At 46.3% G+C, this 15,268-nt stretch overlaps 1 protein-coding gene across 1 annotated transcript in view; it reads right to left on the reverse strand.

The window, feature by feature from the left end:
• The window catches only part of engase (endo-beta-N-acetylglucosaminidase), a 108,236-nt gene extending 107,352 nt beyond the window's left edge, over window positions 1-884 (reverse strand). The window contains 2 exon segments of the mRNA XM_084328604.1: window positions 295-374; window positions 681-884. Coding sequence (XP_084184730.1) covers window positions 295-374; window positions 681-790 — 190 coding nt within the window. The 5' untranslated portion in view covers window positions 791-884.
• Between the last annotated feature and the right edge of the window lie 14,384 nt (window positions 885-15,268).

A 15,268-nucleotide genomic window follows, 5' to 3' on the forward strand; every position in this document is an offset into this window, starting at 1 on the left:
TAAACAAACTGTATTTGTATATCACCTTTCATACAGGATTTGCAGCCCAACGTGCTTCACAGCAGTAAATAGACAATAGAAAATTAGAATAGAATAGACAGAATAAAAGCAATGCAGAAAATGGGTAAAAGCAATACCAATAATAACAATACAAATATTGACTTGCACAGATTAAAAACCTGAGTATTTCATCCTGTTTGATACCCACACAGTTTAAAACCTGACAGTGATATTTAATATTTAACTGATATTTAAAAGCTCTGTAGTAGTGTCTGCGATTAAAGTCACCCTAACCTGGTAGTGACGAAGGAGTGTACTTGACGACTTCATGGACACTTTTTGAATCCATTGGCTGATCCAAACAAGACTCCAACCTGGTGAAACATACAATAGAGAGTACTTAAAATACGTGTGAATTGTAATGAATGGATTTCTACAGCCTACGGTTTGTTGCTGGTAACAGTAGTAGTAGTAATACGACCCTTAACGTTTAACTCGGGGAAGAAATTTTTTAATAATAACCCTAACTACACTGTAGCACTCAACATTGTTACTCAGCTGATATAGTTGTGCCCTTCCTGGTGACTTGTCGTACAGAACTTGTAAGTCGCTTTGCATAAAAGCGTCAGTTAAATGACTAAATGTAATGTAAATGTCAGTAAGTCGCTACAGTAGGCTACCCGCTCGTCTCCGTTCTGGCCAACTTGCTCCCAACAACATCCTCTTCACCCTCTCTCTTCCTTCTTATATAAGCCTCTTCTTGGTCCGTCGTCAATGCACTATTAGCCATTCCAAATAGTGAATGAAACTCGTATTCACAGAGTAACAGACAAAGCTATAAACATAGATATACAGTTTAAACGCTGCAGCGCCTGTATGCTTTATACAGTACAATACAGAATGACATTTCCTTATTTCCTCTGATTGGCTGCACGATTATTTCAACACTAGTTTGCTCGACAAATGGTGGTTCAGATCCTGGATCACGTGGAGGATATTAGGAAGAGGGAAATCACCCGCGAAGATTTATAGGAGGCGATGTCCTCACTGAAAACTCACGTCATCATTAGCGAAACGAAGGTTATTCTATATCCCTAGTTATTTTATTACTGGCAAAGCGTCTTGCTCCGCCACTGGTTATACTACAACAACAACAACAACAACAACAACACAACAACAACAAAAAGAAAAAAAATGCTTTTTCATAATTTTGGGGATTCTTTTTTGGGGGGGGGGGGGGCTTTCAATAAATGTAGTGTCACCAAACTCACTGCACACATCAATGGTATCCTACTGGTTATCAGGGGCGGAGCTAGGGGGTGGCTACCTGGGCTCAAGCCCCGGATGTATTCTGAAAAGCCCCGAATCTGTTTTTTTTTTTTTTTTTTTTTTTTTTTTACAGTTCATCATTGTTACATGAAAATATGTTTGCACCAGATTTAGCAGAAGCTAATTTCCATCTGTGGTCTATCCAGCTGCTAACTGTATTTGAGTGAGTTAAGTCTTGGTGTTATGGTAGACTCAGACCTAAGCTTTAAATCACAATCAACAAGTTGACAAAAACTTAATTCTTCCACCTTAGAAACATAGCTAAAGTACGGCCATTTATAAATCAAAAGGACGCTGAAAACCAGATCCATGCCTTTATCTCAAGCCAACTCGACTACTGTAATGCACTCCTTACCGGCCTCCCGAAAAAATACGATGATAACTATTTTATTGCAATGCACTATTGCATTATTTTATTCTATTTGACTAACTATTTTATTGCACTGCACTATTTTACTTTGTATCAGTGAATCATAGACGCCTGGCCATAAGAGCATTCGGAGCATCTCTGCTCTCCCACTATTGAACTTGGGGGAGCAAAGGTATGATCTTGCTCCACCACTTTTTGATTATATGAAAAATATGATATATCCCCCCCCAATATATAAATCTAACCATAACTACGTTATGGTTAACTGAGTTTTATAGTGAAAAACGCAGCTTTATTGGTCAAGATTGAAGGCTCTATATTGCAGGAAATTGCACGTACAGGTTCATTAAATTCAAAAAAAATCTGTCGTGGAGGGGGTTGTGCCGGACCCCCTCCAAACCATCCCTTGCCTGCCCAAAAAGTAAAAAAAAAAAAAAAAAAAAGGGGGGGGGCCATCTGGGCTAAGCCCCGGATCTCCTACAATCCTAAATCCGCCCCTGCTGGTTATACTACAATACTTAGATTTGGGGAAAATTCTTTTACATAATTTTGGGGATTTCTTATTGGAATGAATGAATGAATGAATGAAAACTTTATTTAACAGATTGCAGAATGGGTACAATACAGTACGGCTCAATACATACAATTGTTAAGGGGATGCAGACCTGAGAAAGACGTTTGTCTTGTTTCCATCAGGGTCCCCCATTTTCAATTCATATAGACATTTATGACATACACAACATACATGACATTTATGGCATAGGGACATATAGGTATTTAGTACTGATACATTTGTGACATAGGCGGTATTCAAATATACAGTACTGTTACCCCTAGATCCTGACAGAGTATATACATATGATGGGGAGGGGACTGTACATTAGGAGGGGGTGGGTGGGTGGGAGGGAAATATACATACGGCGGGGAGGGAATATATACATGCGGTGGGGAGGAGACTGTCTATTAGGAGGTGGTGGGGGTTTTGGGCATTTACGGTGGCCAGTTTCGAATTGCAGCCTCCCGTAGGTGCTCTTTAAGGGCGGTTTTGAATGTGGGCAGGGATTCACATTCCTTTACAGCTTTGGGTAGGGCGTTCCACATTGTTGTGGCATAATTGCGAAACGTGTTTAGTCCCTTGTTTGAGCCGAATCTGGGTTTAACATGATTTGTTGAGCTTCCTCTGGTGTAGTGGTTGTGGTATTCACTGACCTTTGGGAAGTATTTTGACATGTACATGGGCACCCCGGTCGTATAGTGTATCTTGTAGACCAGGCCCATTGCAAGTTGCTGTACTCTGTCGTCTACTCTAAGCCATCCTAGGTTGGCAAAGTGGGCAGGGGTGAGGTGGGTTCTGGGGTTCAGGTCAAGTAGTAGTCTGACCAGTTTGTTTTGTGATGTTTGTAATTTTGTTTTAAGCGCCTTTGAGGTGCTTTGGTACCATGAGGTGCACGCATAGTCATAGTACCCTTGAATGAGTGCTCCTGCCAGAGTCTTCAGGGTATTCTTGTTTACCAGAGAGGAGATCCGGTACAAGAATCTAGTTCGTTGGTTGACTTTTTTTTATTACATTGGATGCCATTTTGTCACAGGAAAGATTTGCCTCTAGGATGGAACCCAGGTAGGTAATTTCGTCTTTCCTTGTGACAATATTGTCACCCACTGTAACTGAGAAGCCGTCGGTCTTGCTGAGTTTGTTATTTGAACCGAAGAGAATGGACTCTGTTTTGCCCATGTGTAATGATAGTTTGTTATCAGCGAGCCATATGCAGATTTTGCCTAGTTCCGTGCTGAGGGTTTTTTCAACCTGCAATTTGTTCTTGTCAGAGACCAGCAGGGCTGAGTCGTCCGCAAACAGGAACAAGTTGCAGTCACAGGCTGACGACATGTCATTTGCATAAATTAGGAAGAGTAGCGGTCCTAGTATGCTTCCTTGTGGAACACCACAGCTCACTGTGAGGGGGGGGGATAGAGTACCGTTTACCTCTACCATCTGTTCTCTCCCCTCCAGGTAGGATTGCATCCAGCTCACTGATAGGCTATCAAAACCAATTGCTTTTAGCTTGTCCATTAGAATGGAGTGATTGACAGTGTCGAAGGCCTTTTGTAGGTCCAGCATGACCATGCCGCAGTATTTGCCAGCGTCCACCTCTTGTTTGATGTGGTCGTTCAAACGAAGAATTGATTGATTGATTGATTGATTGATTGATTGATTGATTGATTGATTGATTGAACATTTTATTAACAGATTGCAGAATGGGTACAATACAGTACTGCTCAATACACACAATGCAGAGTTTGCAGACCAGAGAAAGACTTTCGTCTTGTTTACATCAGGGTCCCCCATTTTCTATTCATCATATATGACATACATGACATACAGGTTACATCTAGACATTTATGACCTACCAGATCTACAAATATACAGTACTGTTTATGAGTACAAAAGGAGTCTAAAAAGAGAGTATATTTGAGGGGGAAGAAACTGTACATTGGAGGAGGTTGGGTAGGTGGGGTGGGGGGCTGGGGTTGGGTAGGTGGGGTGCGAAACTGTACATTGGAGGTGGTTGGGAGGGTGGAGTGGGGGGGGGGGCTGTGTAGGCAGGGTGGGGTGGGGGAAACTGTACATTGGAGGGGGTTGGGTTTGGACATTTACAGGGGCCAGTTTCGAATCGCAGTCTCCCGTAGGTGCTCTTTGTGTCATAATCACAGCACGGGCCTACTTCACTCCCCCTCCTTTTCCCCTCACGTCCTCCACACGCTCCTCTTCATCCCCCTCTCTATCCACTGCGCACTCCTCATCACCCTCTCTTTCTTCAGTCACCCCTTCCTTCACCCTCATTCACCCAGCTGTATTCCATCCCCCTAATTCACACACGGGCAAACACCCCACTCTCCCCAGCTGCACCCTATCCTCCCCTGATGAGGGGACTATATCTGCACCTCGACGCTGACCAGAAGCTGTCGTGGTATTAATTACCACTGCCCAGGTACGACGTCTCTGCCACAAGCTCTACTGCTAGATACCCTCCGTGTATTGGCTTACTCTAACCCGTTTCTCTCCTGTGCCCCAAAGGACCGCCGTCCCTGTCTGGACGTCACCTGTTCCCGAAGAGGAACACCTGTTCTCCCGCTGCCACCCAGCAGCTCCAGCGTCCCTGTCTGGACGTCATCTGTTCCCGAAGAGGAACACCTGTTCTCCCGCTGCCACCCAGCAGCTCCAGCGTCCCTGTCTGGACGTCACCTGTTCCCGAAGAGGAACCCCTATTCACCCGCTGCCACCCAGCAGCTCCCCCGACAAGCACCAGGACCGCTTGCTCGCTCACTGCCGCCGTGGCAGCCACAGGACAGAACATTAACCCCGTTCTATTTCCCCCCAATTCCTGTGTTGCTCAATTTCCATTAAACACCCTTGAAACCGCTCCTTTCTCTTCTCGTGTATTCAGCAATTGGGCTGTGCTCCAGACTCCAGTTCTCACACTTTGAGAGTGGTTTTTGAAAGTGGGTAGTGATTCACATTCCTTTACAGCTGTGGGTAGGGCGTTCCACATTGATGTGGCATAATTGCGAAACGTGTTTAGTCCCTTGTTTGAGCCGAATCTGGGTTTAACATGATTTGTGGAGCTAACTTCACTCTTATACAGTGTAGTGCAGAGAACACCACTATTCTCAAAGACACTCTGACGTCATGAGACCGCCGCCATCTTTTTAGGGGGCCAACCAACAGGTGTGTACGAGCAAAAGTGAGCTCCGTTTTTAAATAGTAGTAACATATAAACATGAAAAAGGCATGTAGGCTATACTTGAAGCCTCCAGTGCACATACACTGAGAATGGACTATGGCGAAGTAGCTAGCAGCTAACATTTATCTGCTGTTTACAGCCTCACAGCCAATAATTAATTTACAATATAAACATTTGTTCCTTATTCTCACCTGTTATGAAATGGGTAGAGGAGCAGATTATGATATACATATGATTTGACTTGGGGGACCAGTGTCTGCTTTGATCGACTCTCCTGTTTACATGTGCCCTCTTGATAGCCGCCAGCCACTTTTTCCTCTGTGATGCCTCAGCTGGTATTATATAAAACGTGCGATTTAGATTTTTGATTTAGTTATTAGTACAAAACGTAACACAGCAGCTCTTTGGCATTGTGATGCACTGAAGAAAATTACCCTTGATTGTGTTTAATTTGCCACTTTTCCGATCCGTTTTCTCCACTAAATGAAGCGTACACAATGTACCCGGGGTGAATGTTTTCCCCAAGCTGTAGTTGCGAGAATGCTCAGATGAAATATACAGTGGTGCGTTGGTGATTTCATACCTGGTTGCACTTGTTTTAATGACGCTCCCATGCGTGTGCGTGCGCTCCCGCACATGCGCATAAATGTTCCCTTGCGTGCGCACAGAATAAAGACAATGCCTAATTGCCTCTAGGAATGGAATGTAACACATTTCCTTCACAAGTTTTGTGTGAATGTATCTGAGGACGTATTTGAACACATGCACCTGATGACCTGAGCTATTGTTATGCAAAGTAGCCAGGTGGGTACTTGGCGAGTTGGCGCATCAGTCAAATGCAGCGCATTCTTGTGTGCACGCGCGTGCACATCCGTGCATGTGCGTGCGCGTGCTCTTGCTCACAGACCTGGTTGAACGGCGTGCAACCCCATCCCATGACCAACGCACCACTGGAAATATACAAAGTACATGTGGCCTATACGCTGCCACTGTACGTGTACATGATACTAAATGTATCCAAGTATGTAAATGTATTGAACAAATGTGTCTATAACTAAATGTTCCTTGGTTGCTTTTCACTGGGCCTTGACATCTTTGCGTGGGCCTTGACATCTTTGCGTGGGCCTTGACATCTTTGTGTGGGCCTTGACATCTTTGTGTGGGCCTTGACATCTTTGATGCCGTTGTCACAGAGACTGTTACGAGTCAAGGTAGGAGTTGAGTTCCAATAGTAGAAGGTAAGGAGACAGAGATGTGGTTGCTCTTCTCAAGAAAACGTGTTCTTTTATTATCAGAATCACTAGAGCAAGAAACTGTAACGATAACGAATAAGAAGCCAGGCTTCAACTGAGGGTATATAAGGAAAAGAGAATTAAATAATAACAGCAAAGACAAGAGGTTCCAATTCTTGTCCGTGGCCGACTGCTCGCAGTAGTTCTGTTGAAGATCCGACAACAGACAGAGAAATAAGGGATTACTATAAAGGCAAAACTCCCAGCAAACCACACGCAGTAATTAGTGACAACAAACCACAGGTGACAGTAAATCAGCGCTAATTACAGAGAACAGGGTGAAGTACTCCAGAATGGCAGTAGGGTTTCTACTCCTGGGAGAGGACAGAAACCCAGAATGTTACAGTACCTCCCCCCGATGAACGGCACCTGACGTTCACCTAGGGGCCTCGGGATGCAGCTGACGATAAGGCTGTGATCTAAGATATCCCTTTGAGGCACCTACATCTACATTTACATTTAGTCATTTAGCGGACGCTTTTATCCAAAGCGACTTACAAGTTCTGTACGACAAGACAGCAAGAAGGGTACAACTCTATCAGCTGAGTAACAATGTTCATCAAAGTGTTGCGTGTTACAGTGTAGGTTAGTTTATTAGGACAAGTGCATGACAGTAAGGTTAGTCAGGGTTACCTGGATCCTTCACACCGTGTAGACCAGGGGTCTTAAACTCAATTTACCTGGGGCCCGCTGGAGGTAGAGTCTGGGTGAGGCTGGGTCGCATCAAATATTCCACAAAAAAAGGGGTTCAAGTATTCCAAAAAAAGTACAACTGATCCAATCTTCTCACAAACTCACTAAAACCTCACAAACACCAGCAACTGAGCATTCTCTGTGGTGTCAGTGGACTCATCCACAGCTATGGAAATGCACTGTGCATTTCTTTTTTATTCTATCACAAAGCTGTTTAATCAAATCATCAGCCAGTATTTCAGTTATTCTGGTTGCTGTGCTATCTGAGGAGGATTTGCTTTTGTTTGCCTTCAAACATGGTCTCCATCACTTCAGTCCTACATTATTTTATTATGTATGCATCAGAGAATGGCTTCTTGTGTTTAGCCAACACCCATGCCACTGAGTGAGGACTTGGTTGCTTTTTCTCGTTGTGACATAGCTTTAACAATAATTCTGCTTGCAGCAATTGATATGATGATTTCATTCCATTTCTTTTTGTGGTTCTTAGCACTGAATTTTGAGGAAAGGCTGCATCAAAATAACTGCATGTGTTTTGTTTCATAGTGGCGTTTCAAATTGCCACTCTTCACAAGAGCTACAGTTTCTTGGCATATTAGGCACATTGGTTTGGTGCTGGGAGGATGCACGCATATTTTTCAGTCCATTCAGCATGAGCATGCCATATTTTTCTACTAACTGCCTGCTGGCGAAACTATGCTACTAGCTACATTTATCTCACGGAGATACTGTAAAACTGGGAACGAGGTTACTATTACAATTACAGTACCTCAGATTAGACTACCAGTAGATGCGCTGTCAACTCTTGCTCTGACTCGGACCCGCTGAAAGAGACAACACTCATTCCATGAAAACCCGCCCTACTCTGCTCTGATTTGCAGACTGTGGGTGGGGGGGAGAAACGCTGACGGGATGCTGAATGTGATTGGACCAGAGTAGCCAGACAGACACAGACAGGCAGAGCACTGCTTGCAGAGGAAACAGCGGAGAATTTCGAGAATGCCTGCCATACGCACTGGATATATTTTCCTTCCACTTGGTATCACTCCGAAATCACGTTTCAACCAAGTCACTAACATAACGTTGCTGTCATGAGCCTGCGCTATGGTAGCCTACAAGTAATAAAATAAATAAAACATCCAACTCGCACAACGACTCGGCAACAAGTTGCGTGCGGGCCGCACTAACACTAAACTTTGATGTCAAGTAGGGGGCCGCAAAATATCATCATATCATATAACCGGGCCGATAGGAGATGGAAAATCGAAATCGAGTGAAGAATAACGCCCACCTGGCCTGGCGAGCGTTAAGGCGTTTAGCCCCCTGGATGTAAGCCAAGTTATTATTATTTTTTTGTATCTACTTTTTCTCCCCATTTTTCTATTTTTCTTCCATCCCCAATTTTCGTATTGTCCAATTCTACCCTCCCCTGTCTCGAATGTTGTTAGGCCATGCCTCCCACAAGCCGGCTGCAATGTGGACGAAGCCTTGCATCACGTGTCCCCTCCGGTACTCGAGGAGGCAGCCGTTGCATCTTTTCACCTGCACAGCGCGATCTCTCAGCGGCGAGGGTCTGCGTCGGAGGGACACGCCGCCCTCGTCGCTTCCTGATTCTACTGCGCAGGCGCACCAAATGACCTGTAGGAGTCGCTGTCCACAACGTCCGATCCCCACCCACCAGCTTCTCACCCCTAATACTGCCAATTCTATTAGTATGAACGACCAGCCAAGCTGGTAGCAACGCCGAGAGCTGGGCTCGAACCCAGCATCTCCTGCGTTGGTGGCGAGTGCCTTGCCCACTGCGCCACCTAGCCGCCATAAGCCAAGTTCTTATGATCAGTCCAAACAATGAAAGGGTGTGCCGCCCCCTCCAACCAATGTCTCCATCCCTCCAGTGCCAATTTTATTGTCAACAACTCCCGATTACCCACGTTGTAGTTGCGCTCGGCCGAAGACAGCCAGCGTGAAAAAAAAACGCAAGGATGCACTTTCCCTTCCTTTAAACATCTCTGAGAGATCACCCCCCCCCCCACCGCGATATCGGAGGCATCCACCTCCACTATAAACGGAGCCTCCGAATCGTGGCGGACCAGTACAGGGGCAGAGGTAAACCGACGTTTGAGGTCGCGAAAGGCTGACTCTGTCCGAGGCGACCATTCAAAGCCAGGGAGAGAGGCCTTAGTGAGAGCTGTAAGAGGAGTGGCTAAGGCGCAAAAATTGCGAATAAAACGCCTGTAAAAATTTGCAAAGCCCAAAAACCGCTGTAACTCCTTGAACGACGAAGGACGTGGCCAGTCCAAGACTGCATTCACCTTGGCTGGATCCATGCGAAGATGTGTTGGTGTTGCACCATATCGCGAGAAAAAATTTGGATGTCGTCTAAGTACACAAAGACTGACACCTCGATTAAATCCTGCAACACGTCATTAATTAGGGCTTGGAAAACTGCCGGAGCATTAGCTAAACCAAAGGGCATAACTAAGTACTCATAATGCCCGTTGGGCGTGTTAAATGCAGTTTTCCACTCGTCTCCTTCTCTAATCATGACCAGGTTGTATGCATTATGTAAGTCAACCTTAGAGAAGACCTGCGCCCCCTGTAAGCACTCAAAGGCGGTGTCCATGAGAGGCAAGGGGTAACGGTTCTTGATGGAAACGTCGTTCAACCCCCTATAATCGATGCACGGCCGCTGGCTACCATCCTTTTTTGCTACAAAAAAGAACCCAGCGCCTGCAGGGGATGTGGACGGACGAATATGCGCCGCGGCCAGTGCCTCATGAATATAGTTATTCATGGACACTGTCTCGGGGCGAGAGAGAGAAAACATACGCCCACGGGGTGGAGAGGTACCAGGAAGAAGATTAATGGGGCAGTCGTAAGATCTATGAGGCGGTAGTGCTTTCGCACAAGTTTTACTAAAAACCTCCGCCAGGTCCCAATAAATCTCAGGTACACCTGCTAAATCGGGATTAGGAGATTCTGCAACGCTCACCACCATCCTGGAGAGAGACAAGGGAGACAAAAGAGAAGAAGAAAAAGGGGCGGGTGAACCCTCGCCGGAAACCGACTTAATGCCGCTCCCCATAGAGAGTTCACCCGTAGCCCAAATAATACCAGGGTTATGCTCTGCTAGCCACGGATGACATAAAACAATGGCAGAATGGGGAGACATGACAACATAAAATGTTAACCATTCCCACTCCCGTGGCTAGGTGGCGCAGTGGGCAAGGCGCTCGCCACCAACGCAGGAGATGCTGGGTTCGAGCCCAGCTCTCGGCGTTGCTACCAGCTTGGCTGGTCATCCATACTAATACAATTGGCAGTATTAGGGGGTGGGAAGCTGGTGGGTGGGGATCGGATGTTGTGGACAGCGACTCCTACAGGTCGGTTGGTGCGCCTGCGCAGTAGAATCAGGAAGCGACGGGGCGGTGTGTCCCTCCCTCGCCGCTGAAAGATTGCGCTGTGCAGGTGAAAAGATGCGATGGCTGCCTCCTCGTGTACCGGAGGGGACACGTGATGCAAGGCTCCCTCCACATTGCAGCCGGCTTGTGGGAGGCATGGCCTAACAGCGTTCGAGACAGGGGAGGGTAGAATTGGACAATACGAAATTGGGGAAGGGAGAAAAAATAGAAAATGGGGAGAAAAAGTAGATAAAAAAAAAAAAACATTCCCACTCCCTCCCGGCCACCTGGAGACGCAGCTGCGCCGTGCGCTGGGTAATGAGCCCACTACCCAGTGGTCGACCGTCCAATAACTGAACCGGGATAGGTACCTCCAGTGTCTCCAAAGGGACCCCCCACTCAAGTGCTAATCCCACGTGAATTTAATTACTCGCCACTCCCGAAACAATCAATGCCCTGGTCTTCCTGAGAGAATTCCCCCACCCAACAGTGACATCAAAAAAAGTGCGTGTATCATCAGTGACAGAGGTAAAATGCCCACCTGCTAAAACTACCCCCAAGTTTAGCGAGCGCCCTCGTTTCCCGACAATCCAGCACAGTTACTGAAGCGATGTCCAGTACAACCACAACGGAAACAACGCTTCTGTTCAATCCGCCTCTGTCTCTCCGCGTCTGACAGGCGCAGAGCCCCCAGTTGCATAGACTCGTCACCAAGGCTTTCTCTTGTGAAATGCATAGCTGGTTCGACACCGGAAGAAGGGCGGAAGAGTACCTGTGACGAAGCCTCCCTCTCGCGTTCCCTCTCCCGTCGGTTGTCCATCCGTATAGCCAAGTTGATGATGTTATCCAGTTGTTCAGGTAGCTCCCGTGAAGATAGCTCATCCTGCATCCGCACTGAAAGACCTTGCACAAACAATACACAACAGGGTATTTCCTGCCAAGCCGCCTCCCGAGCCACAATGCGGAAGTCAATCGCGTAATCTGCCACAGAGTGACTACCTTGCCGGCAGGAGATGAGCCGCCCACCGGCTTCATAGATGGATATCACCCGAGAGGTATCGAACACGTGTCGCAACTCTCGGGTGAAGGCAGTCGCGCTGCAGCAGATCGCTGACCCATTTTCGCATTCCGCTGTGGCCCAAGAAAGAGCACGACCTGTAAGAAGAGTGATTATATATGCAACTTTAGATATGTCAGTAGGGAAAGTACGAGGCTGTAATTGGAACACAAGAGAGCACTGGGTGACGAATTCCCGGCAACCTTCCGGAGCTCCTCCATAACGATCTGGCGGCGGCAGCTGTGGTTCTCGAGCCTCTTCCCGGCCAAGTGGACGTACCTGCCCATCCCCTCCACCGTCAGACGAGGCTCCAGACGTGGCTTCCATCGCTGGCACCGCAATAGCGGCTGTAGTGCTAGCGTGGTTAGCCGCAGCTAATGCTGAATCTGCTTTGGATGTAACCACAGCTACTGCTTCTTGAGACGAGTTGGATAGGTCTCCCAGACGACCCAGTTCGATGCCTACTTCCAGCTGGCGATCGATGATGACCCTCAGCTGTTCTCTCTGAGCCTCCAATTCCTCCCAGAATCCTTCTGTGGAACTCATAATGGTCGGATCTTCTGTTACGCGTCAAGGTAGGAGTTGAGTTCCAATAGTAGAAGGTAATAAGGAGACAGAGATGTGGTTGCTCTTCTCAAGAAAACGTGTTATTTTATTATCAGAATCACTAGAGCAAGAAACTTTAACGATAACGAATAAGAAGCCAGGCTTCAACTGAGGGTATATACACTATATAAGGAAAAGAGAATTAAATAATAACAGCAAAGACAAGAGGTTCCAATTCTTGTCCGTGGCCGACTGCTCGCAGTAGTTCTGTTGAAGATCCGACAACAGACAGAGAAAGAAGGGATTACTATAAAGGCAAAACTCCCAGCAAACCACACGCAGTAATTAGTGACAACAAACCACAGGTGACAGTCAATCAGCGCTAATTACAGAGAACAGGGTGAAGTACTCCAGAATGGCAGTAGGGTTTCTACTCCTGGGAGAGGACAGAAACCCAGAACGTTACAGAGACAAGTTCCAGTATGTTTATTATATCTGTCGAGTTTCTGATTCTGATTAATATACAGGTGGGCTTTCCTCAGTCTCCTCGGGAACAGGCCCTGTGAGCTTCTTGACCAGTGCTGAGGTGTTGAGGTACTGTCGTGGAATATATTATCATGTCATTATAGATCTGTGTTGAGATATCATTTTATACATCTTGACTGTTTCAGTGTGACCAGCTTGACTGGTTAATGTGTGTGTGTCTCTTTAAGAGACTCCAATGTACTAACATCTCCCCAGCCATAGCAAGATTGTTGTTGCTTCCAGTGACTGAGAACCATTTTTGTTTTACTTCATCATCATATCTGATGTATGGTGTTACGTTTGACAACTGTGTATTTAATATACGTCTGAACAGAGCTCTTGGTCATTTTATGGCCAGATGCTACTGTGTGAACATGTGTCTCTGACTGTAAACTGAACTTTCATTGTGGCCACGGTGAAATAAACTTTTCTATATTAATAATGACTCAGAATGATTAATGTAAACGGCTCATCGCTTTGTCCTTTAATATTTCCCATTACAGTACCAAGAGAGGTCCTCAGAGATCTGGACTCCCAGGAATTTGAAGCTGGAGACATGCTCAACCTCCATCCCATTGATGTGGATGGGGGCATGGGCGCCGGCTCTTGTCTTCCTGAAGTCCACGATGAGCTCTTGGTGTTGAGGGCCAGGTTGTTGTCGGTGCACCGCGTTGCCAGGTGCTGGACCTCCTCCTTGTAGGCCGACTCATCGTTGTTTTTGATGAGGCCCACCACCGTTGTATTTGTCTGCAAACTTGATAATGGTGTTGGTGCCATGTATAGGAGTGCAGTCGTGGGTGAAGAGGGAGTAGAGGAGGGATCAGCATGCAGTCTTGTGGGATGCCTGTGTTTAGGGTGAGGGTGGAAGAGGTGAGATTGTCTATCCTAACAAACTGGGTGCTGTTGGTTAGGAAGTCAAGTATCCAGTTGCAGACAGAGGGGTTCATGTTTCTTTGGTTTCCATGAGGTCACCAAGTTTGGAGATGAGTTTGGAGGGGATGAAGGTGTTGAATGCTGAGCTGAAGGCGATGAACAGCATTCAAACATGGGTATTGCTCTCATCCAGGTGGGAGAGGGCAGAATGTAGCACTGAGGAGATTGCTCCTATTCTCACAGTAGGCGAATTGGTGTCTATGTCCAGTGAGGGTGAAAGGCCAGATTTGAGGTGAGCCAAGACCAGCATCTCAAAGCACTTCATGATAATGGGGGTGAGTGCAACAGGGTGGGTCACAAAGCCAGCCGCCTTATGTGCATTAGTCCTGCTCTGAGTTGAATGAATGAATGAATGAATGAATGAATGAATGAATGAAATGAATGAAATGAATGAATGAATGAAAACTTTATTTAACAGATTGCAGAATGGGTACAATACAGTACAGCTCAATACACACAATTGTTAAGGGGATGCAGACCAGAGAAAGACGTTTGTCTTGTTTGATTTTATTTATTTAGTCAAATACTATTTCCATACAATAAGTGTTCGAGAAGGAACAGGGGGAAGAAAAACAACTTATCAAGCCCTGCCCCTTCCTTACAATATTTGACATTATAATTTAATACTCTGCTTGGCCTGCTTGATTCTCCCTTAGCCCTGGCTGAACAGTAGTGCTACCCCCCCCCCCCCACAATCTGCTGTATAATCAGCCCCACCCCATCTGAATGGAGGAGCCTCGAGGGCCCTGCTGTGCAATCATTCTCTCCACTCAGCGGGCATCAAAACGTCATGGCTACAGTACATGTCCAGACACATCCCTCCCACATAGGAGCTCAGTGAGTCAGTTTGATTTTGGCCCTGGCCCCCTCCTCAAAGGAGTGGATGACATCACGAAGCAGGCCCCAGACAATGGGTAGGTTAATTAACACAGACAATGTGTAGGTTAATTAACACAGACCATGGGTAGGTACAACATGCGTGGGTTCTTGTAGGTTACTTGGAGTTCTGTTTCGTAATGGATCTCGCTCGGCGTCACTACTGCACTATCCCTCGCTCGTGCACGCGCACTGAATAAAAAATTCCACAATGTACCTTTACATCCCAACATTCGTCTGGCCACACCCCTATCAGCTTACCTACATAAGCAGGGGTGGGGCCACATACTCGCCTCCTTCTTCGCTTTCACCACAAGGAAGTGCCTTCGGTAGATCCCCACTTGACGAGGTTGTTAGTAGAAGAAAGTTGGAAAACAAGAGATACGTTGACATCATATCTTTATTTTCTCTCTCACTATTTTCGAGAAAATACAGCGATATTGTCTTCGTTACTGGAGTGTCTGGAAGATGATGATCATTCTACACCTCCACCGTTTTTTTCGTAT

This window comes from Notolepis coatsorum (genome assembly GCF_963971535.1).
Source record: "Notolepis coatsorum genome assembly, chromosome: 14".
Classification (NCBI taxonomy): Eukaryota; Metazoa; Chordata; class Actinopteri; order Aulopiformes; family Paralepididae; genus Notolepis; species Notolepis coatsorum.